Raw genomic sequence first — 25,707 nt, forward strand, 5'->3', positions numbered from 1 at the left:
TTTCGGAAGGTCTAAGATTTATTCTCAGCTCTATCACAAGCTTTCTAACATCTAGTCTAAGTCTTTTATAACGTCTTTATCTAAGTTTCTCCACCTGTAAAATGGGAACAGTAATACCTACCTCTCAGTGGTTGTAGTGGAATGTACTGGCATCTTTAAGAGAAATGGCTGCTAGCCCATAGTAGGGGCATGCTCTTGCATTAAAAAAGAAACCAACAACGTCTGCAAGAAATTTTCCTCACCACCTTGTAGTCCCTTCAGGTCTCTAGACAGGCTTCCTCCAAATCCTACTGCCACTCAAGCTCTCCCTAAATGAGCCCCACAGGTTTTTCTTTTGTGTAATGCTGGCAATGCCTTCTGACAGTCCCTCCTGATCGCAGCACACTTTGCTGCAGTGGGATAGTGATTATTTTAAATCGTCTGACAGCAGATGTAATGGAGGTACACTCCAAAAAACTGCATTAGCTAGTTAATGGAAGTGTTGTATCAACAATTCAGCTGATAGCAGAATGTGTGTTTAAGAGTAGAACTGTCTTAATCTGTTGTTTACTAAGAGCCGGTACATGCAGGAAATCATAGAATCCTAGGGCTGGAAGAGACCTCAGGAGGACATCAAGTCCAGCTCCCTGCCCAAAGCAGGACCAATCCCCAACTCAATCATCCCAGCCAGGGCTTTGTCAAGCTGGGACTTAAAAACCTCTAGGGATGGAGACTCCACCACCTCCCTAGGTAATCCATCCCAGTGCTTCACCACCCTCCTAGGGAAATAGTTTTTCCTAATATCCAACCTGGACCTCTCCCACCGCAACTTGAGACCCTTGCTCCTTGTTCTGCCATCCGTCACTGCTGAGAACAGCCTCTCTCCAGCCTCTTTGGAACCTTCCTTCAGGTAGTTAAAAGCTGCTATCAAATCCCCCCTTACTCTTCTCTTCTGCAGACTAAGTAAGCCCAAATCCCTCAGCCTCTCTTAATAGATCTTGTGCTCCAGCCCCCTAATCATTTTGGCTGCCCTCCCACTGGGCCCTCTCAATGTGTTCACATCCTTTCTATAGTAGGAGGCCCAGAACTGGACGCAATACTCCAGATGTGGCCTCCCCAGTGCCGAGTAAAGGGAAATAATCACTTCTCTAGCTCTGCTGGAAATGCTCTTCCTAATGCACCCTAATATGCCATTAGCCTTCTTGGCTACAAGGGCCCACTATTGACTCAAGTTGGTTACCCCTGAGCGCAGGCTCCCACCTGTCCGCAGTGTGTAAACATGTTTATAAAAATAAACATCTTTTAGAGTCACTGGTCAGAGTGGAGATTTTAAAATATATTTTATAAAAATGGATTCACTGATTTTTAACTTGTTCATTTTTGTTAAGAAATAATAGAAGCTCATTCTGTAAACATTCATCAACACTATAAACATTGATTGTGAGCTTTTAAAAAAATGGATGACATCATCATTTTGAAGATCAAAATATAGACTACACAAAGTCTGAGTGTGCTAAAGGGTTGTCCCCTAAAGCATTGACTTAAATCCATGATGTGTCACTGGACCAACACTATTTAGTAGGTCCTTACTGTCTCCAATTTCTGTAGTTCTAGGACTAATTTGCTAAACTGTGTTTTGATGTGATTATATCTAAGTTTTCTTTGTGTAACCCACACAAGCTATGTTTGTTGAAGCCGAAGTTGATTCTTGCTCCTCCCACTCACCACTTGGGTTTAGTGTGCATGTACCAAAAAATCAGATTGGAGCAAGATGGGTTCAGAAAGATGGGCCTAATTATCTGCCTTTGCCCCGTGAAATCACTGGATGTTTTGTCATTGCATTAATAGGAGAAGGGGTGGGCCTGGTTAACTAACTGTGGAATCTGTGTGATTTGGACGTAATGTTGTTACATTTTCATGTCATTAGTGGGAAGTATATTTTGGAAGTTTTGTGTATATGGGCATCTTAAATACGTACATTTAAATGTCATGCTTCTAGGGTTCTTTGCCTAGAGATGTATCTTTACAGAAATCATGCAATTAATCTGCTTTTCTTGAGCATTTTTTCTTTGATTTGTGTGAATGTTCACGGAGGTGAACACAAAAATGGGACCACAGAGAATTCCTCTTGAAATCGAAGTAAAAATTAGTAGGCCATGTTTTGTTGGATTTGCTGAAGCCTTTATGTTGTGTTTTGTGGTATTTGTTGAGGTCTTCATATTATTATGGTGACGTTTTTCCCTCTCAAAGATAACGTCCATGGTTCTAAAAAAAATTCAACAGTTCTGTCGATGGATGTGTTAAACATACAACTGACTGTGTTAGGCTTCTCTTCAGTGCTCATCGCTACAGTATTTAAGCTCTTTGATCCCTAAAGGACTTCAAGGAATAAATATTAAACAAAAAATACCTGTGGAAACATCACGGAGATGGAAAATTTAGACTGTTCTGACTTGAATTTTTTGTGACTAGGAGAATACCTCTGTGATCTTTCTTTCCTACTTGCATTCTTCTGTCAGCATTTCCACCTTCCAAGCATCTATATTCTGTAGTTACTCCTTTACAAATCAAGTCCCATTTGCACATCTGTTAAAATCTCCATCCTTCCCCTCCTCCTACCCATGACTTCACATCTGGATATAGGTTAAATCTGCAGGCCTTATGCTCAGTGCATCACATCATTCCTTTCAGTGAACCAAGAATCTAAGCTTTCCTTTATGGTCTCCCTTCTTAGCAATTTTTCCTCTGCAATTGGAAGTAGTCAAAGCTTGGTGCCAGAACTGGTCTGAATTGTCCATCTACCTTGGGCAATGACTTGTACTCACTGTTGTTATCAGTTAACTGTGTTTGATATGCTAAGGCAAAGGGAACAAACCATGAAGAGATAGCACATTGATGTAGATGTAAAAAAAGTAGTTGCCTAATTTACCCACAGACAGCATGATTCTGCAACAGAGAGCAGATTTTAGCCCCGTAGCTCTATATATTCCAAGAATTTACAGTGAAAAATGTCACCAAACGAGACTCTGAAGTCAAATAATTTTACACCTAATAACAAAGAAGAATGTGTACGTTCAAGAGTGTGTATCTGAAACCAGGTGTGGATTTGGTCATGTTGAATCCATGCACTGTCTCAGGACTAGACTGACATGGTTACCATTCACTGTCACAACTGATTAACAATTGAGAGAATGAGCTTTTGGTCGGTTAACCATCTGCATCTACTTTCGATGTGAGTTTGTATCTATGTCAGGTGATGTTGCATTTGCTAGCATCTTTAGTTTAACTTGGGAAACAATGTTCTTTAGCCTATGAAGGTGATCTTGCTTTGCTGTGACTTCCCAGGCACAGCCAGTATAGTACTGCTACACAATGCAATGATTTAATGGATGTTTCCAGCATTAAAAGAGCAGACTACATCATGGAAAAGAAGCATCCCTGGTAAAGTGCAAGGCTCATTGAGACTTTTTCCTAAATTTTCCTACACTATTTGAAATTCAACATCTTTTATAGAGAAGCTTTGAATCTAAAAATATTGTTCCTTCCCCCCCTCCCCCATTTGAGTCCTAATTATCATTAAAGCACTTACTATCTCTAGATCAGAAAAGCAACAAATATTGTATAACACTAGAAAATGTATGTTATTACTTTCTCAAGTGAAGTTTGGTGGGCCGCAGTCACTTGATCTGGATGCTAATCAGTAGTGAGGGAAAAAAAACAATTAACCACACCCACCCACACCCCTCCCACCACCACCAGTCCCTCTCCTCTCCCCCGACAAAGCCTCAGTGAGAAGATTATAAAATACCAGGTTTATTTCATGGAAGCAGTGTAGTGAGTTGGCCAGTAGACTTCAAAGTGCATCTAACTGAGAGAGTATGTTATTCAAGGACTTTTATTATATTACTGAATTATGTAAATATACAAAATGCACATAATGTGATATCTTGATAGTAGCTTTTTTTCAATTCAGTATTTGCCTGGAAGTAAATATTCTAGTTGGAGTAGAATTTCAGAGAGCTGTGAGAAGAAATGTCTTTCCTCAACATTTAACTTAAGTAAAAGTCTTGATGAATGTCTGTAGGTGCAGTTATCCTGTATTAAGGCATTAGTACTTGCGGAAGTTAGAGTACACTTTCTCTTATTGCAATTATATTTTGGCCATCAACACTGTAATTTGTGCAAATGCTAATAATAAAGCTGCACTGTTTAAATGGGTTGCTAGAGAGATAAATTCTAGTATCTTGATGGTTTTAAATCGAATTTAATTTCCTATTTTAGATTGCTTGTAAAGGAAAGAAATATGTAGATTTTTGGTTTTGCTTTTCTTTACAAAGCGTAAGAATGCATCTTTTTAAAACGCAAATTTGAAAAACGTTTCCGTGTGTGAATAATAATATAAACATTTTATTTGTGTAACATATGCATACAAGTCTGTAGAATTTAGTACTAATCACTATTCCATATGGAGGTGCTTACCATATGGAGATGCTTATCCTGTAACAAGGTTTATCGATTAAATAGATGATTTACCTGGCATTGCTTGAGTCCTTAACTCAATTTGTGTTTTTTGGAAAATAAAATGAAAATGTTTGTGCTTCATTTGAATCATTGCTCTGGGGTGGTACTGGGGAAGAGAGGTTCAGTATGCTGGCTGCCTCGGGGGAGAGAGAACTATCCCAGCACACCTCAGCAGGTGGGGGCCAGGTGAGAAGCCCCTCTCCATTGCTGCTGCAGCTCAGTCTCCAAGGAGCAGAGCATGTCCCCTAATTGAGGCATGTCCAGGTTCATCTGTCCCCTGTGCTTGCCAGCCAGAGTGAGGAATGCAGCAAACAGTGCACTTTTCCCTCGCTCCCTGAGGAAGGGGAACAGCCAGCAATGTTCCTGTACCAATCAGGGAGGAAAGGAGAGCTTCAGTCCTTCCTCCCGCCCACCTTAAATAGTGCAACAAGGGTGGGAGGCTCGGGGCTTGAACGGTCCTGGATTGGGATGGGGCGAGGCGTGCCCCCAACCAGCCACTTTCCTGTGCCTTGTGATTCTGTCTCTTTCTGTTTTATGAGAAGCAATCCCATTCCAAGCATGTCCCATTTTCCTGGCACAACCAAGCCCTTAAAGCAACTTAAGTTATAAGAGGAAACTGTATGCTAAATCTGGTGGTCTAAGCTCTTACTGTTTAGGAGTTCTTGAACAGACAGACAAACTCTCTCAAATATATGGTCATAGTAAAGTCTCATTTGTGACTGTCCAAGCCACATGCTGCTCACTGGCTAGGGAGAAGAGCAGCATGGGAAAATTCCTGTTTTAGGTCATATTGCCAAATAATGCAGGCACCTCTACATACGGCGTAATTTATATTTATAGTGCATTTTACATCTTCAGTGTGATGTACAAGCTATGGAAATAAAGTTATTATATAAAACTAAATAAAGACTAAAAAATGCAACTGTACAACCATGTATACCAGCATTCATTGTGCAACTTTGTGTGCTGTAATGCTACAGAAATTGTATATGAACTGATTGCAGTTTATGTAATTTTGTCTTTTTGCTACAGAATGCAGTAAGTATGATTTGTTTGCAGTGAGATTTGGTGCATGCTACATTTTATCTTCTTTCTAGAGCTGTGCAAATTTTACCAATCCTGATCTGTAATTAAGCTTTGAAGGAGGGTCACGATCTGAAGGAGCTGCAAAAATTGTTGGGGTGTATTTAGACAGCAACTAGACACCCACAACTGGCATGTGCCAGCTGACTTGGACTTGCAGGGAACAGGGTGTTAGGGCTATTTGATTGTTTTGTAATTATCCTGTTTTGGAGTCCAGACTGTAGGACCCAGTGAGGTGAGCAGAATAGGCAACCATCAAATGATTCATCCACTCCCACTGCTCACTCGCAGCCTCTGACAAACAAAGACTAGGGACACCATTCCTGCCCATCCTGGCTAATTGCCATTGATGGACTTATCCTCCATGAATTTGTCTAGCACTTTCTTGAACCCTGTTCTAGTGTTGGACTTTACGATATCCTCTGACAAGGAGTTCCACAGGTTGATTGCATTGTGTGAAAAAGTACTTGCTTTTGTTTGATTTAAACATGCTATCTATTAATTTCATTTGGTGACCCTAGTTCTTGTTTGTGGAGGAGTAAATAACTCTTTATTCATTTTCCACACCAGTCATGATTTTATAGACCTTTATCATATTCCACTTTAGTTATCTATTCCATGCAAAAAAGACCCAGTGTTATTAATCTCTCCTTGTATGGCAGCCAGTCTGTATTCCTAATAATTTTTGTTGTTCTTTTTCGGAACCTTTTTCAATGCTAAGATACATTTTTGAGATGGGGCGCCCGCATCCGCATACATTAATTATTCAAGATGCGGGCATACCATGGATTTCTATAGAAGTAATAGGATACTCTGTCTTATTCTCTATCCCTTTCTCAATCATTGCTAACATTTTCTTTTTTCACTGCTGCTGCACATTGAGTGGATATTTTCAGAGTACTATCCACACTGACTCCAAGATACCTCTTTTTAGTGGTAATAGCTAATTTAGTCCCCATCATATTAGATGTATAGTTTGGATTATGTTGTCCAGGTGGGTGGGAGGGCCCCAAGAGTTTGGGCTCCTGCCCAAACCAGGAAGTCTAAACAGCAATAAAACATCCCCACAGCCCAAGTCCATCAAGCTGGGGTTGGTTGGCATTGGCCTGCTACAAGTGTCTAGTTTGTGTAGACTAGGCTTTGAGATCTGCTTTGATTTTGCTTTAGCTTAAACCCAAGTTGATATGGGTACTTGTGCTACTTCAGCTTTTCCTAATCTGTTTGAGTGTGTTCTTAATCGTGGTGTTAGTACCTCTGCAGCTAGTTGATTAAACCTATGTTTATAAAAGTGCAGGTTTTTTATTATCAAGAAATGTCAGTCTGACTTCAGCTTCAAAGGTGCTATGTAGGTAGGGTTGCCAGGAATCCGATTTTCAACCGGAACACCAGGTTGAAAAGGGCTCCTGATGGCTCCTGTCAATGTCACTAACCAGGCTGCTAAAAGTCTAGCTAGTGGTGCAGCAGAGCAAAGGCAGGCGCCTTTCCTGAGTGGATCCTGGAAGGGGCTGGCATGTCTGGGTGCTATGCACGGATGTTAAGAGGTGGGTAATTGACTAATCGTGTAGTCAGTACAATTCATATCGGCTACACAATTAGTTGATAAGGGAAGGCGCTCTGTCCTGGCTTGCACAGGTCCAGGAGCTACATCTGCCTAGCAACCCCTGCCCGTGGCAGCAGCAGCCTCCCCTGCTCTTTCCATCTCCCTCATCTCTTCCACCCCCCCCCGCCCCCCGCTGCCTCTGAAAGAGGGGGGAGCAGGCAGCACTGAGGAAACAGTGCTGGGGGAAATCGGCTTTTAAGCAACACTCCTGTTCTCTCCCCCTCCCTCTACCCCAAGCACCAGCTCCACAGCTCCCATTGGCCAGGAACCAGTGAAAGTTGCAGAGGTGACGCCTGTGGGCCTGGGCAGTGCACAGTTCCCGCCCCCTCTTCCCCAGCCTAAGAGCCAGACATGAGGTTGTTTCCAGATGTCACCTAAAGTAAACATCACTTGGAGCCTGCACCCTGAACCCCCTCCTATGCCACAAGCCCCTCCCACACCGCAAACCCCTCGTCCCTGCCCGCATCCTAGATCTTGCACACCCAGCCAGAGCCTTACCCCCTCCTGTATCCCAGCCCAATGAAAACAGACATGTGAGGGAGAGAGCAAATGATGTAGAACAGTATTTCCCAAATGGTGTTCCACGGAACCCTGGGGTTCTGCGAAGTGAAAATAAGGGTTCAGTGAGAAAATTCCATTACAATAACATTTTATGATTTAAATATTTTTTGTACACATTAAATGTGTTTTTTGTTTTTAAATATGTGCAATTAAACTAGATGTTGATCTCATGACCTTGTTTAGCATTTGTTTATTATTGTCCTTACTTATTTGTGGTCTACTTTTTCAGCTCCACATATTAGACTGTTATTAGTGGTTCCACAACATTCTTTTGAGTTTAAAAGGGTTCCGTGGCCAAATAAAATTGGGAAACACTGATGTAGAGAGTGGGGAAGGAGTGAGCAAGGGGTGTTTCTTGGGGAAGGGAGCATATATGTGCATTCAGTTTTTAACTATCAGAAAATTGGCAAGCCTGTATGTAGCAGACTTGTTGCCAGGTATAACTTCATGGTTTAGTTTGTTACACAAATCTCATCAATCCTCCAAAACAACCAAAGACAGCCATACTAGCTAGTAAAAAAGTAAAATGTTGGAATGTCTTTAATGAAGAAGGAAAGAACTGTAATAATAACTAGACTTACTTTTACATAATTATAATTAAAATCATTCTAATAGATATGCATATTTAAGGTGTTAATGAGTTATGAACACTTACTAATAAAAAAATAGAGCCTAGGATGTATCCTTTTGTCCATGTTAAGCAAGTATCAGAACATGGGTATCTGGCAGCTAGATGCCTTGATTTTAAGATAACTGAAATAAAAAGTGAAATTCTGGCCCCTTGGAATTTTATGACAGTTACACTAATGGTTTCAGCGGTTTCCTAGAGTTTAGGAACTTGTCCCAACAGTAGTGGCAGAGAGTCTGAAGTTTATTATTTTGGGAGTGTGCTGTGATAATATCCAAATGATGACATTCCATAGTTTGATATGTCCTGCAGTGCTGCTCCGAGTGGCCACAGGCCCGGCTAGTCAGTCCATAGGGAAATGTGATATTTCATTTATGATGGATCTTATAACAGTACTGATAATGGACTTGTTTCGTCTGCTCTGTCAGGCAGAGTTGGTTAATCCATGAATGCAGTATCAGATTTAAAACAACGACAAACAACCCACAGTGTTAGAGAGTAGACTGTCATCTGTGTTTGCTATGCAGGGTATAGAGGTTTCATGGTGTATGTCTCAGAACCCGCAGAAACCTCCCAATAGAGGCGCCCCGTGGAACACATGCTCAGGGTCAGGGGGAGTCCCTCTCTACGTGATCTCTTTGCTCTAAAGTTATGGGAAATTACCATGTCAGATTATGGTAGCCCCATTTTAACACCCTGCTATGTGGAAATAATGAAGAAACACCGTAAATCAAATGCGCAGAGTTTCCAGACCCTTAGAGTGGGGAAAATCACATGAGAAGATTTGACCCTCAATTTTGAAATTGTAATCCATTTTTAACAATGCCTACATGGAAATGGCACTTTTAAAACCAGAAAGAGTAGCCAAGAAAGCTGCTTGTAGCCTCAAGTCCTTTGCAGTAACTTACTCAGCTGAATTCCAGAGCATGGTGCGTACAACAGATGAACAGAAGATGTTGATTTATTTTGCAGGACAACAGCTTTGAGCAGTTCATTATTAACTATTGTAATGAGAAGCTACAGCAGATCTTCATTGAACTCACCCTCAAAGAAGAGCAGGAGGAATACATACGAGAGGTAATGTTCAAATTTAATTGTTTGTATGCTCACTTCTTACCTTCTTGTAGCTCTTTCTGAACTTGAGCCTGCCAGGGAGAGGAGCTCTGTTTGTTGCCACATAGTTCCCAAGGTACCTGCGCCTATCATCCCCACTTTGGTCTTGAACCTCTGTAACCTTTTTCAGGGCAGAATTCCAAGTCGCACTCCTAGACTGGGGATTTAGATGTCCTGTCATTGGGCCTGTGCCTCTCGTCACAGTTTCATGATAGTTCTGTAAAAGTGTTTGTGTGTGCATCTCTGTCAGACATGGGGCCCCTTCATTCCCCCGTGTCAGGCTGGTCACTTCATACAGTTTTCAAGCCTTTGGCTTCTTGAATGAGTCTGTAGTTTTTCCAAGTGGTTTCGCTGAACTTGTTTACCCTGCCTAGGGATTTGTATTAATTACTCCCTAGTGATATTAGTTCTTGCAGGAAACCTGTTAGCTCCAGAAGAAAAAGTTATTTGTGTGTAAAACAGACTGAACTTTCAGATGGATGCATTATTAGTGACACGTGAATGATCATTCTCAGGTCAGTAAGGTAGATGGCATGGGAGAAAATATGGTGGCAGTATTTATGTATAGATTTCTCTGAGGGCATGTCTAAACCTGTAGTTCTCTAACTGGAGTCTGAGGACCACTGGGCAAAGGGGAGCAAGCAGGTTTCAGGAGGGCTCTACTAGAATAGCGCAGAGAGCAAGGCCGGCATTAGAATTGCCCAGGGCAAAAGCTGAAAGTAGAGTCTTGTCACCTGGGACTGAAGGGCACAAGCTGAAACTAGAATCTTGTCACCTGGGACTGAAATCTAAGCCAAGCAACTTAGCATCATGGGGTGCCATATGGCACGGACCCCCAGACAGTTGCCCTACTTGCTACCCCCTTATATAGGTCGTGGCTTTTTATCCACTGGATATGCAGAAAAACAGTTGTGGCATAGGCATGGGAATTAAGCATGCAGGGGGTCCTGCAGCACCCCCAGGCTCATGGCTTAGTGCCTGGCGTCCCTGCTGCCAGCCTCAGATTGGGGGGGGGGGGGGGGGAATGATAAGACAGGAATCAGGGGTATTGGATTTCATCATCCCCGCTCTTAAAAATGTTCCCACGCCACTGTGTTGTGGCACAGGTGGATGGGGGAGTTTGTATAGCATGTTGGGGAGGCCTCAGAAGATGATTAAGATCTTCTGGTCGAAACAACAACAAACAACCCCCAGCCTGCAGCAGTGAGTCTCAGAGCCTGCCAACTGACTTGGCATTGTGTTCCAAGACTGAAAATAGTCTAGACGTTCATGGTTGGGTTGGAGCCCAGGCTTTGAGACCCTTCTCCCTGACAAAGTTTCAGAGTCTAAGTTCCAACCCAAGCCCAAACATCTACGTGGCTATTTTTAGTCCTGCAGTACCAGCCTTGTACTCCCGAGTCAGTTGGCCTGGACTCTGAAACTTGCTGATGTAGTTCTTTGTTTGCTCTGTAGATATGCCCTTTGTTTTCTGCAATGAGTTCTTACAATAAGCCATGCGTGCTATTCTAAGAACAAACTGTAAAGATGAGTTTTGGAGCCTTAATTACTATACTTTGGTGTACAGTGGCTGTACAATGTTTTTATTGATTCTAGCAATGTGCCCCACTAAAGTATGTACAGGCCATAGGAAATATCCTTCAAAACTTTAGAAACTTGTGTGTACTGACTGTATTGAGACTGAATGGCACTGTTGTGTAGTGTAAATATTTTTGAAAATTGGGTAGACTCTTCCTGCCTATAATCATTAAGGCAACGTGGCACTTTGGCAAACTTTTTTTCTTTTTTTCCTTCCTTTATTGGTCAAGCAGTTGAAAAGATAATTACTGTAATTTACTTCATGAGTTTGATTTCAAGCTTGTTGAAGAAACTAAGTATGAAACTGAAATAATTGCATTTTTACTTTATAAATTTGACTTTGTTCCTTCAGGTTTGAAGCTGTAATGGTTTTTTCTGTCGTTAATTGTCATCTGGTGTAGGGTTATTCCATACTTGGAAGTTCTACTGTTGATTTTAATATTTTAATTTTTTCAAATATCTGAATAACAGCCAGACTCAACTGCTGTTTCCAGATGATCTCATCTAAATTTAGCTCTTTTTTTTTTCTTCTGTCATGAACAAAAATTAAGAACAGAAAAACCTTGGTCTTAGATTCTTGTACTGAAATTACGACTTATTTCCTTTATAAACATTATAAGTGTACACACAGCATTACTGACCCAAGGCCTTGCAGTATAAAATTTTGGCTTGTTTCCAATGAAGTGCATGGGAAATTGACATAGATTGAGAAAGGGAATGGAAAGCAAGTCTGGAAGCTATTCAAGGGCGTTCATTTTTGCCAAATAGCGTTAGTGGTAGATTTTATTTTTAAAAATGCAATGTTAGGGTCCAAAAATCTGCATATATAGGGCTGACTTTTAGAAAGAGTTTTTTAATAAATAGGAATGCAGTGAAAACATGCCAATAGAGAGGACTCCTGCAATTGATTCTCTCAGTTCATTTATTATATGTTTTGTTTTTATAGGGCATTGAATGGACTCACATTGAATACTTCAACAATGCCATAATTTGTGACCTAATAGAAAATGTAAGTTACGACTAAAATATTTTGCCTTTGTGAATTCTTGTGCTAAAATTTGAATTAAAATTTGAAAATAGAGATGTATAAAATAGAAGCAATATCATAACTGCATTGAATTAGAATTAGTTTGAGAGCTTTTTAGCATGGATTTCAAAACAAGTGACCTCTGACTATTAAAATAAGTGAACTGTGATTTAGTATACTAAAAATCTAACATACTTCAAAAGTCTGTAATGGACAAAGGTAAAAAGTTTATATGTCATTGAATTTTTTTCTTAGAGATGTGCAGCACTTACTAATGAGATAACAAGAACACATTATCAGTTTCTTCCATGTAATCAATGTTTGATGCATTGCTGTTTTTATTAAAAGCTGTCATGATCAACTACCAGCCATACTGTAAATAACATTTATTTTGAATGGTAACCAAGCAACTCAGTTATTGAGTCATTGTATACTTTGATATAGTATGTACTTGTACTTAACCCCAGTAGTTCCTATTGATTTAACATACATTCTGTTTCACATCTTGCTACTACTTCCTTAACAACAATGCAAACAGAAACGTGGTTTGACCAATAGTACAAAATGCATGCTAGCTTTTGCCCATAAATTGATTACCTTACTTTCTTTTGAGTGGAAGGCTATTGATTAGCCTCTTAAATAAACAGCATAGGAGAAAAATGCAGTTTAAATTAAAAATTAAAAGTACGTCAGAAGACTCAAATCTCAAGAATGTGCATTCAGAAACACAAACCAAATGTCTCTTGAGGACATCAGGTGAGGGAAATGAGAGCTGGACAGATTTTGATTTGCTATGAAGAAGGGCCCACTTTCTAGTTTGCACAATGTAAATGTTGATTAAGATTTTGTGACTAGCTAATGCAGCATCTTCAAAACTTCTTAAGTGTTAATGTGCTGACTGTTCTAATAACCAAGCGAAATAAGTCACTATAGTGGGAGTAGTGGGCTGGCTAGTTCTATCCTTAGGTCTATAGCTGGCCTGTTATGTGACTTTGAACTCTATTTTTCATCTCCAAAATCAGGAGATGGATCTTTCTTTATGAAGTGCTTAAAGCACTATATAGCAGCTCATTAGTATTATCAGTTAATTTAAAAACACTCAATGCTCTCAAACTGAGAGCTGTTCACAGTTGGCTTTTACAGGTCATGCTCCACCAGAATCAATGGAGTTTTGCTGCTTATGCTAAGGATGAATTTAGATGTGGGAGCTGAATTAGTTCTCAGTGAAGAATTAGACCTTAAATTTGAACTTGTGAAAACTGTCCTATTGAAAAACAATGTCAAAACTATTTTTTAAGAGGAAATCTGTTTTTTTTCCCATATGCCCAGGTGTCTTGAAAATGGTTCAAGTTTTCTTCAGTTTCAAAACAAAAATTCATGTTTGATCTGAGATTGAGCTTGTGAACCGTGTGTCCAAAAAGAAGAATTCGGGAAAGTTACAGAATAGGGTTTCAGAATAGAATGGCTTCTTAGCTCTTAATTAGAATGCAGCTATAGTGGGATGGTTGGAAATTTATCAAGCTAACTTCAAAATTCTGAGGACCACTGAACAATAGCAGAAAATGTACGAATATGGCTGATGTTTACTTCTGACTTCATTTCTAAGCATATTTTGATTATGTAAAGTTCCATTTTAGTTGCCATTTGTATAAGGTAGCACTGTTTTATTTATCTCCATACAATGTTTTTGCTTTTAAACTACAGAATCAAACTGGAATTCTGGCTATGCTAGATGAAGAATGCTTGAGGCCAGGCACCGTTACTGATGACACCTTTTTAGAGAAACTGAATCAAGTTTGTGCCACTCATCAGCACTTTGAGAGTCGAATGAGCAAGTGTTCACGTTTCCTGAATGATACATCACTGCCTCACAGCTGCTTCAGAATTCAGCATTATGCTGGCAAGGTACTGTACTGAAAGAACATCCCCATGGCTTGATGTGCATTCCTATTGAGGCCAAAACTGCTCCAGGTGTGGGAAGTGAAATAATGCTTGTACTCTTTTAAATACAAAATGAGGATACAATGAAGAAATGATGTGGAAGCTTGGAATTGCCTTCATGAAATGCAGAATATAAAGTAACATTTCTTCTGTTCGTTAATCTTCCTATTCATAAACCAATGATAAGTTAATTGACAATGAATTTTAATGTTTAAGGATTCATCCTGCACCCACTGTTGTCGATGGCAAAACTCCTGTTGACTTGATCACTGGAAGTGTATAGCTTTTGAAACCAAAAAATGTCCTGTTTAGAGATGCACACATTTGAAGATGAAATATTATTTAAAAAATGGGTTTGCTATCCTAGAAATGGCAAATACGCTGAGAAAGTGGAGCACTTAGAGATTAGAGAATAGCAGAGTTTATTTTGAAATCTTGTGTGTTTAGACAGATGGAAGATTGTATTTTGCTTTTTACTAAGCTAAACAGGAGGATAAATAGAGACCTCAGTTTGAAGTTCTAGCTATTTTTGTGTGTGTGCAGCTATTTAAAAATAAGAAATCATGATAATTAAATTAGCTAGAACAAGACTTGAAAAATGGTTTATTTCAGGTTTGGACAGGTTAAAAAAATCCCACCCATCCTTGTTTAGAACAATGTATTGATCCTTTTCAGATTGAACTTCTCACCTGTTTATGTATCACAAATTTGATATCACAGTTCTGTGTGTCAGCTCATGGCTGTAAAGTTTCTGGGAGCAGGATTTCCTCTCATCAGCATACTAGATAGCCTAATGATATTTTTATTTTGTGATTGATTGCTATCTGTCCTGGACTACTATTTAAGGCATTTTTATTTGTTAATTTGATTGTCAACATTAAAATAAATTGAATGAAGATAATCTTAGATATTCAGAATGGAATTAGGGTAAATGATCTTTCTGTACTAGCAGCCAATGAGTCTCCACTTTTTCTGATATTTACTAACTGGGTAGAATGTTGAGTCAGTGCATACTATTTTTGGCTTTTTTTTCCCGTGAAGTTATGTATGTTTTTCAATAGTAATGCCTGTCAGTGTGTTCCTTATCAGTTAAATTCAGAAATGCATCTTATAAAGGAAAATGAAATATGTTTTCAGTCATTAGATGGATAGTAAAATATGGCTACATCATTAATATGTACTATAGACAAAAACTTAATGAACCTGAAGGTGTCTGTATTATCAGAGAGATCACATGGCAAGACTGAAAAAGAAGCCAACCCAAAAAACTAGTGTGTTCATTTATGGAGAGCTGGGCAAATCTCTGCTGGAGGCTTCCTGTATTAGCAATTGCAGCCCAAGCCTTCCTGTCCATGCATGTTATCAAGCTGTTTTCCATCTAAGGATTATCTTTAAAATGTCAGCCTTCTGGGGAATGTAAGATAGCCAGTACATATCAATTGAGATTTAGGAATTTCCTAGGTTAATTTTGAATATTATTTTGTAACTTTCTGGTTTACGTACATAAATTATATAAATGTGGCTGACTGGCTAGTTATTTTGGGAAGGTTTTTGGTGTCATGATTTTAAAACAGTAGGAAATAATCACTGCTTTTTTCAAAGGGAAAAATTAATAATTTGGCTGAAGTAAGGAAGCTTTGTTGGTATGTTAGTGGGGTGAGGATCTTACCAAGTTCTGTCTTTTACTGAAAAACGAGTTACTTTCTGTTAAATATTTTGAGTTGGCTGAAAATTTACTATTTTTTTGCCAAAACAGGAATGTTCACAGAAAATATCCATTTTATTCAAATTATTTTAGGCTTTTGTTGACAAAATAAAAAACCTGAAAAAAGTCGTTCATCTCTTTCATGAAAAAAAATGTCGAGAGAAATTTAAATGAAAATATTTTGATATTGGGTATTTTTTGGAGGAAAAATATTCATATGATTGCAGGGAGAAGAGGGACTTCCTGACTAGCTTGAATTGTGACCTATCCTGTATCCTATGATATTGGTTAATTAGATTCTCTTGTTTTAGGTTATGTACCAGGTAGAAGGATTTGTTGACAAGAATAATGATCTACTCTACCGTGACCTCTCCCAGGCCATGTGGAAGGCCAACCACTCCCTCATTAAAGCGTTATTCCCAGAAGGTAACCCTGCCAAGATTAACCTAAAGAGACCCCCAACAGCAGGTTCACAATTCAAGGCTTCTGTAGCTACTCTGATGAAGAACTTGCAGACAAAAAACCCAAACTATATTAGGTAAGTTATTCTGTGATAAAGCTTTTAAAAAAATGGATTTGTCTGCCTTAACCAAATTTCATTGTGAAAAAAACAGAGAATGGATGTCTCCAGGGAGTAGTTCAAAAGATGATAAAACCTTTCTCTTGTAGCGCATTGGTAGAAATTTAGTCTAGCGGTGTGTCTAGACTACATGGATCCGTCGACGGAGCCATGTAGATGAGTTTACTCGGCAAAGGGAAATGAAGCGGTGATTTAAATAATCGCCGCTTCATTTACATCAAAATGGCTGCAGCGCTGTGCCGATCAGCTGATTGTCGGCACAGCACGGTGGTCATTTTGATGTAAATGAAGCGGCGATTATTTAAATCGCCGCTTCATTTCCCTTTGCCAAGTAAACTCATCTATACGGCTCCATAGACGGAGCCATGTAGTCTAGACACACCCCAGGTGAGCAGTGACTGAAAAGTTACTCTTTCCTGCTTGTTCAGTTGTCTCTATGAATTGAGTTGTTGTGGTTTCCTGAACCCTCTACCAGATCTGATTTTCACAGTACTTTTGGCATTCTTGGAGAGTTCATAGGATGAAATGACCAAGAAATACAACTGCTCCCTTACTCTCATAAAGTCAGGGTGAGGTACATTGGTAGGAGCAGTGTAAGGAAACTTGCATTGGTCCTGCTCGTAACACATAATTGTTTGTGGATAAATAGGACTTCATTCCAACATCTTTCAAAAGTAGGCAGTTAAAAAAAAATAGAAAAAAAAATAGAGAAACTGAATAAAATTATGGTTCTGATCTAGCAAAGTGCATAAGTACATGGTTAGGATTTAAGAACTGTAGTAGTGCTATTGACTTCAGGGAGCCTATTTATTCAGTAAGGCTTAAAATTAGTTACATGCTTAAGTGTTTTGCTGGGTCATAGCCTGCCTGCATATAATATTTGGAGATATACCTATCTCATAGAATTAGAAGGGACCTTGAGAGGTTATTGAGTCCAGACCCCTACCCTCTCGGCAGGACCAAGTACCATCCATGGCAGATTTGCCCCAGATCTCTAAATGGCCGGCTCAAGGACTGAACTCTCAATCCTGGGTTGAGCAGGCCAATGCTCAAACCACTGAGCCATCCCTCCGCCCAGCACATCTCACTGGTTTGTACTTGTATATGTGTCAAATGTGATGTGACAGCAGTTAACATGTACGTAGCTAATATTTTAGAATGGCAAGTTTGTTTTCTGTCGATAAGATTTTAGGACTTAAAAATTGAAAGTGGTGTAATGTTCAAATCTGATGCACTTACCCACATTAAACAGTAAGTAACATTTGATAACGTATGCAACTTAAACTAACATAATAGCTTAACACGTACAATACAACAAATGAGTATTCCTACAGAATTCAGAATGTTGTTTCAATTTCCAGGTGCATCAAACCCAATGACAAAAAAGCTGCACATATCTTCAATGAAGCTCTAGTGTGTCATCAGGTCCGATACTTGGGTCTTCTAGAGAATGTCCGGGTTAGAAGGGCAGGCTACGCGTTCAGACAGCCTTATGAGCTTTGTCTAGAAAGGTACAAGATGCTTTGTAAGCAGACCTGGCCTCATTGGAGAGGACCTGCTAGGTAAGAAGAACCCTGGTATTCTTATTCCTTCATAGCTTAATGGATACAATAATTGCTTTCCAGATTTCCTGGAATTTTTTTAATAAATCGGGGATTCTAAAATAAGACTATATAATACCTGATCTGGTATGCCAATTTGGCTTGATTATTTCCTCATTATTTGTATTTCAACCTATCCTTCCTATGCCAGACTCTCTCTGCTCCACATTGTTGGAAAACTGACATTTTCAACTCAAAATCTAAAAATTACTCTCACTTACAAAGGAAATTATTATAGTTCCTTTTAAATCTCCCAATAGAACAAGTTTTTATTCTAGCAAAAAGGGCAAATAGGCCCTCTAACTTTTACTGATTCTCAAGAGAGACCATCTCTAAAATAGAATGAAAATGATTAGATAGTCTGGAAAGAAGTGATTTGGGCAAAACTCTTTAAGAAAAACAAAATCTTCTTATAGCAACCTGCTTCTTTGACAACATTGCAAATAGTCTTCCTTCACCTTTTTTTATAATGATTTAAGATAACAATTGCCATAAAGAGTCATGGAGTAGTTACATAGCTAAAAACAACAATATTGACTCTATAACTTGAAATTATACAGAGCCCTGAAAATAGGTATAGCTATTGTCCCAGATACAAGTTTGCTGCTTCCATTCTCAAAGCTTTTACCCATGCTTCTATGTTACGTGGAATTATATTTGGTATAAATTAACACAGTAGTTTTTACTTTGTATCAGTCACTTGAGTAGCATTATAGGAGTTTGAACATCATCAAGATAATGTTAAAAGTGCAATATTTACAATTTCTCCCAAAATAATTTGGACTCTTTTTAGGCATTGTTGTGTTGCTCCTGTAGTTTGACATTTTTTACATTTTTAAAACAGTTCAAATTTCTCTGAGTGGCTAATATTTAGTGATCTGTAGAGTAAACTGCTTGGAGGTGCAGGTGTAGTATTTGACTGAAAAAAATAATGTTTCGACATTCATGTGTGATCCTGTCATATTTTCTTTTCAATGTAAAACCCATAGGACTGTCAAAGCTAGGCCATTGTTGGCACTGCTTTACAGTAATTGTTCTCTTTGCGCACACACATTGCTTCATACCCTTGCAAAATAGAATTCTTCTGTCTATAGCTAAATTAAATAAAGGGTAAATGAGGTACATTTCCATTCTTATGTCAAATGCTAAGGATTTAAAATGTGCTTTAACATGCTGCCTATTATCTAATGTCATGTTTGTGTATCTAAGTAGTCTTTGCTTCTTGTGAAGAGTGTTAAAACATAGCTCAAAAAAATCTCATTTTGTTCTCTTAGGGCTGGTGTGGAGGTACTGTTCAATGAATTGGAAATCCCTGAAGAGGAATATTCCTTTGGCAGATCAAAAATATTCATCCGCAACCCGAGAACGGTGTGTGAACAAACCTCCTTTTCTATAGAATCAAAGATATGTTTATGGGGTGCCAGAGACCTGGCACTGAATAAATAAAATTGAGGGGTGCACTTGAAACTTTCTTTCTAAAGCTGCTGCCTGCTGATTATGGTAGAGTGCCTCCTTTTTCCCCAGCCACTTTAAGCACTAATCAAAGAGCAACTTGCATGAAGATTGTCCATCACTAATGCTGAAGAATTTGCTAGATGACTAGTGCAGGTTCCTGGAAGTATAGTGATAAACATTGTATAGAAATTCAAAGGATTAATTTCAGGCTTAAAAAAAGCATTAAAATAAATCTAAATGAGGCTGGGAAGAGATGAAAAGCCTATGGAAGTAATTGTCTGCAACAGTTCAATGTCTTAATATAAGACTGAATTCACTGAATAACGTCAGGATGTAAGGCATATATTAATCAACACCACATTTGTGGCCATGTTCAGTAGTTATGGTCTACGAGCCAGCTAAAGATTTCTCAAGAGGCGAAGAATGGGACTCGAGGGATTGATATATTTTTGTTATAAAAGTTATGCTTTTGTGTTTTGCTGTCACTTATTTTTTAACTCAGCTCTTCAAATTAGAAGATTTGAGAAAACAACGCCTAGAGGACCTGGCCACACTCATTCAGAAGATTTACAGAGGCTGGAAATGTCGTACACGTTTCCTTGTAATGAAAAGGAGCCAGATTGTGATTGCGTCCTGGTACAGGAGATATGCTGTAAGACACAACTTTTATTAAGCAGAAGTTTCTTATTATTTAATAATGATCTTTTTTCTTAGTTATCAGCTTGATGAAAGTATACAATTTTACATCTGTGTTTTGGCACCCAACATAGTCACATAAGAGAACTGAAATAAATAGGCTCAAACTGAAGTACTAGATCTGTGTGAAAAGGATTGTCAGGTTATCCTGGTTGGTTTAACCATTTGGAGACATGATTTTCTAGCAGCATTAGCAAGACCTCTCTAAGCATTGGGTAAAACTTTGTAGCATATATCAACATGCAACCAATGCAGACAAAAGTTTAGTAATGTTTACATTTTACTGTATGTGAAATTCTGTCAATTGTGTTTTGCCTTTTTCATAATTTGAAGCCTTTAAATTTGAGTCAAGACTGGTTGGGAAGGTCCCAATGATTTATCCTATTAGTTTCAGTTCATAGACTTGTTTTTAAATTGTTCTTGCTAATATAGTTCTAAAACCATTTCAGAATTTGTTTGTAGACAGGATTTTCCAGATTATGAACTAAGCTTAAGTAATGTGTTGTTTTCAATCTTTTTTTCCAGAGTTAGGTAAGAGAAGTTTTAAGTTCCTTTTGTATGACTTTTAAAAGCCCAAGTGACCGTTAGATGAAATAGCATGTCATACTGAAACAGAACTCTTGAAATAGATATTATGATACTGTCAAATTAGTGTATCTGAGAGGATGTACAGTTCCTGATAATATTATATGTAGCTTTGATTTAGTATTCAATTTGATTGAACACGAAGGTCAGTCAAACACGATCTTATCCTGAAAAATTAGAAAATGTGTGTCTTTTTTATGTCTCAGAATAACCCATTTACTGTCTTGTGAACACTGTAAAAATTCATTTTCAATACAAACTTGTCCAGTTTAATTTACTCCCAACATTAAGATTGGATTCCATTGCAGCTATATATCTACATTACTGAGTAACTGGAAGAACTTCAATGGCTTAAAAAGAGTTGTCACTATTGAAATTTGCAGGTCTGTTGATATAAGAAAATGAGAACAAATGAAAAACCAATGCTTGACCTGACCAAATGTATTTCCTAACCAGTAGAGCTGCATTGGCTTCCTGCAAATGTACAGCAATAATTTTATTACAATATAGTCTTTGGACTTCTTCAATCACCCAAGAAAATGCCTGCTCCTTTCTTTGAATATGAGGACTACTCTTGCATCAGAACTAGTGTGTCTGGAGCACAAAGAGGCCAGGATTTGGGAAGCTGTGTAAGGAGTGTGAATTTATATGGCATGTGAGGGAGAACATCTTAACACCTGTACACACCCATCCCTCAGCAGAGCTGATCAGCACAGGTTTCTCAGACTGGATGTTGAGCTGAGTATTCAGCCCTTCATATTGCATTGCAGAACTTTCAGCTTCTTGTTGATCGAGTATGAGACTAGCCAGTAGCTTTCTAGAAAAATAAGGAGTTTATGATCTTGAGAGGAAAATGTTCAACTGCTAAGGAAATTGTCCTCATGGTTTTCATCAAATTGACTTAGGAGGATAGTTTTACCAAGCCATCTTTTAAAAACCATTATTAGTACTGATACTATAATAGAATGGTGCGTATGAAGCACAAAAGTCTTATGGCTGCAAGTGGTGGGCGCGGCTGGCAAACTGGAGCAATGAGTTTGTGACAATCTGAACTATTTTATCAACAAAACAATGGCTGTTAGTATTTCATTCATATAACTTTCCTCTGCGCTGGAGGTTAGTCATTCTTTGTCCATAAAGTGTCCTTGTCCATGTACTCTGCTGTCTGTTTCCTCTTGAGTTAGATGTGGAAGCCACACCTTCATTCATGTGATGAGAAATTATCCCACTCTTCTCCATTACTTTTTGGTTCAATTGTAATATGACTATATTTGTCAGATGTTAACAAAGAATGTTTTGACAAAGGCAGTTTTGAAACCATGGCTTTCTCTGCTAAACTGTATTTATTGATTTTTTTTTTTTTTTTTTTTAAATACAGCAACAAAAGAAGTATCAGCAGACAAAGAGGTCGGCTATTGTAGTACAGTCTTACATCCGAGGATGGAAGGTGAGTTGGATATCACTGAGCAGTGGCTGCCTTGGGTTCTGCTAGCCTAGGCTAATAAAGGCTGATCCTCTTGGGATCAGCTGAGAAGCGATGAGTGGTAAGGAGCAGATTAATTATCCAGTTTATAGACTTTCAAATCCTAGACAAAACTGACTACGGTTGTATAAAGTTTATGGGTCAGCCAGGTTCTGGTTCACATGGTTTTGTAGTCAGTCTTCTATGCCTGCTGGGGATACGGGAATGTTCTTGATTCATACATAGCTCATGGATAGAGTGTGTCTCATTACCCTTCCCTATCTTTGCTCCCAACTTGTGTCACCGCCTGTTTTTAGAGAATCCTGCCCACTGCTAGAATTGTGGCCGTGACAGAGGTTTCAAGGAGCTAGGTTGTAAAAAAGAGAGAAAAATTAGATTTCCTTTGCGTTCATGTAGCACCGACAGGCAAAACCGAACCTGGGACCTCCGGACCTTAATACATGAGCCTCTACTGCATGAGCTAAAAGCCAGCTGGCTCTCAGCTAAGGCTATAGAGGAAACTCATTGTTTCTCTCTGTATGTGGTCTAAGTGCCACTAAAAGTACACCATACCCAGAAAGTGTATGGGTTACACTCAGACAGGAACTGGAGAACACATAAAACCTAGTTTCAGGAGAGAGGCAAGTCTAATGCTTGCTTGCTTTGTTTTTAAATCTTGTGGGGAAAAAATCTTGGCATCACAGTACTGTTATATCCGTTGCAAAGTAAACGCTTCATGTGCTACAAGGCTAGAGCCCACTGTTGCAGAACAGGTGCCAACTTACACTATTGTGTATCCCAAAAGAATTGAAAACATGGAATTATTCTCTGTGCAAACAAGGATTAATAAAGGTTTAGTGACCAAGATAAAACCCGAGTTTTTACATAAGCTAATATTTATGATGTAGCTCAGAAAGATTTTGTTTAATTTTGTTCAGTGCCGTTGAAAATGATACTTCCTGCAATTCAGTGCTTTAGAATTGTGGTTCTCACCTTTTTGGGGTCAAGATGCAAATGTTTATAGCCTGTTGCAACCCAATAGTATGGGGATGAAGGCCTGGGGGGCACATTGAGGCCTGTACATCATTCACTCCACAGTGGTTGGCATTGTGCCCTGAGACTGGTGAGAGTGGCTCTCAGCTCTGCCCATTGCAATCTGTAGGGTTTCAGCCCTGACTCCTTAACTGGGCCAGATTTGTGTGAATGGAGTTGTGAGCTGGCTCTTGGCATTGCAGTGCCACTCTCTCAAATGTATCCTATTCAAACTCCTGTCATTGTGACTGCTGGGCCAAGCCAGAGTGGTGCTGGGAGAGGAGCCACATGAGTTGCCATTGGCCCTTTGAAATGTTCTGATAACCCAGTTTTGGTTCCTAATCCATGGACTGTCTGATTGGCATTAGCACATTTACGTTCTAAACCAGGACTCCTCAGATCATGAGTTGAGAGCTAACATTGGGTAGCCAGAACTTCGTAAACTTATCAAGGTGAGCCTCTTGAAACAGGTTAGGGTTTTTCCCCCACTACTCACCATGGAAAGTTCCAGAGCTTCAGTCCTCTGATGATTAGAAAATAATTTTAAACTGATGGCTAGTTTGTATCCATTTGTTCTTGTGCCAAAATTGGCCATTACCTTAAATAACTCTTTTCCATTGCTGATGTTGATCCTTTTGATGTATTCACAAAAAAGAGAAAACGAAGAACTGAAGGATTTTTCTCAGATGAAGATTTTTTTCAAATCTCATGTATAACTTTGGGGGTGTCAGACTCATTCAGAGAAGAGGGCTTTCTTACTTACAGTGTACGGGCCAGGAAATAGTTTTAGGGCTTCATACACCATGGACCTCTCACTCATCTCTCTGGGAGGGTTTGCAGAGATCCCAGAGACGACAGCTTGTATGTAGCAACTATATTTATTCAGTACCTGTATTGTCAATATTAGTCAGTGAGAAAACCAGCTGTTTCTACCCTTGGTTTTTCTGATTCCGTACCACTTCTCAGTATTTGAATATCTCCTATGTTCTCGCGGCAATTCCCAGTATCCTTCCTTCAAAGATTTTGATCTCACCTCCTTTTCTTTTCCATCCACTTTACCTGCTCCATGGTTGGTCATTGATAAGTTGACACAAGTGTCATTATCTCGCTTTCGAATTGATACTCAGTTGTAACCCACACTGGAGCTCACACCTAAGAGTCATTGTTTGTGGCTTTCTGTAGGCGTGATATTGGTGTATACTCAGTTCATATTTAAAAGGTTATCTCTGCAATCATGAGGGTTCAAAACTTACTTTTGTAAATTAAAAGCCGAGATGAATGTTATTTTGTAATATATCATGCCCTTGTAAGGACCAGAGTGGGAAAGAGGTAGTGAGAATTTTTTTAATATGACCGATGAAGTCCTACCAAGCTACTGATGGAGTTGTCTGTTGAATGAACAGTATTTTTAGTTAGGCACTAAGTATCTCTTCATAGTAATTTGCTTGAGTTACCTACACTTGATTTAATAAAGTTAGTCTAGCTTGTCTGAGAGTAGTCACGTTGCCAAATAACCCTCAAGTAGTACAGAATGCGATGAGCCCTACAGAGTAGCTGCCCCCAGTTCTTTGCTATCTTGAACACTAGCAGCATCTGGGCTTCAACTTTCCTTACCACACAATGGTTGAGTTTAAAGGACCACTTAACTACAGCTAGAGATTATTTGTGTATGAGTGGGAGCTGGGTTACCATATTTTCCGGTGTATAGGGCGACTGGGCGTATAAGACAACCCCCTATTTTTTTAATTAAAAGATAGGGTTTCATCTTATACCCCAGCGCCCCTCCGCCTCCTTTGCTCCCGGTGTCCCTGGTCTGCTGGAGATGGTCCCCAGCAGACCAGAGGCACTGGGAGCAAAGCCGCAGCAGCTTTGAAAGCCTCGGGGGAAGCTGGCGGGGGGGCATCCCAGGCGCACCTGGGATGTATACCCGGCGTACAAGACGACCCCCAATTTTTGGGGGATATTTTTTAACATCAGAGGTCGTCTTGTACGCCGGAATATACGGTAACTTACTCTGATGCTGGAATGAAGACAAGCCCTAAGTGCCAGCCGCCTCTAAAAGCAGACCAAAACAGTCACATTATTTTAGTATTATTTGTCTTACGCTAGTGCCTAGACAGAGATTCTAACCAAGGCTGAGGCAATATTATGCTAAGGACTGCACAGATGTAAAACAAGACTGCCTTGAAGACAAGGCAGGTGGAGATTTTTCAAGTGTTCAAAATATTCAGGAGTATAGATATCACTGAAAGTGAATGAGCTGATGTTCCTAAATCATTTAGACATTTATGAAAATCCCGCCCACAATTTAAAATGAGATAAAGTGTGCAAGTGAATATTATCTTGATTCTGCAGAGGGAAATGAGGCTCCAAGAAATCAGTAACCTGTCCCAAGTCACATGAGAAGTCTGTGGCAGAGGCAGAAATTGACCCAAGAATCCCAGTCAAATGCTGTAACCATAAGACCCAACCTCTCAGATCTACAGATTAGTCTGCTAGTGGAGCTACAAAATTAGGGGGTGTGTTGGGTTTGGTTTGGTTTTGTTCTCCCTCACCTCCCTCA

The 25,707-nt window shown here is 39.3% G+C and overlaps 1 protein-coding gene across 4 annotated transcripts in view; it reads left to right on the plus strand.

Moving 5' to 3' along the window:
- Positions 1–25,707, plus strand: part of MYO1B (myosin IB) — a 197,340-nt gene that overhangs the window by 148,532 nt on the left and 23,101 nt on the right. For all 4 annotated transcript variants that reach the window (XM_075934204.1, XM_075934205.1, XM_075934206.1 and 1 more), the window contains exons 14-21: positions 9,345–9,449; positions 12,007–12,069; positions 13,792–13,992; positions 16,045–16,271; positions 17,675–17,875; positions 19,189–19,282; positions 19,872–20,021; positions 22,029–22,097. In XM_075934204.1, coding sequence (XP_075790319.1) covers positions 9,345–9,449; positions 12,007–12,069; positions 13,792–13,992; positions 16,045–16,271; positions 17,675–17,875; positions 19,189–19,282; positions 19,872–20,021; positions 22,029–22,097 — 1,110 coding nt within the window. The remainder of the gene's footprint in view (positions 1–9,344; positions 9,450–12,006; positions 12,070–13,791; positions 13,993–16,044; positions 16,272–17,674; positions 17,876–19,188; positions 19,283–19,871; positions 20,022–22,028; positions 22,098–25,707) is intronic.

This window comes from Pelodiscus sinensis, chromosome 7, assembly GCF_049634645.1.
Source record: "Pelodiscus sinensis isolate JC-2024 chromosome 7, ASM4963464v1, whole genome shotgun sequence".
NCBI lineage: Eukaryota > Metazoa > Chordata > Testudines > Trionychidae > Pelodiscus > Pelodiscus sinensis.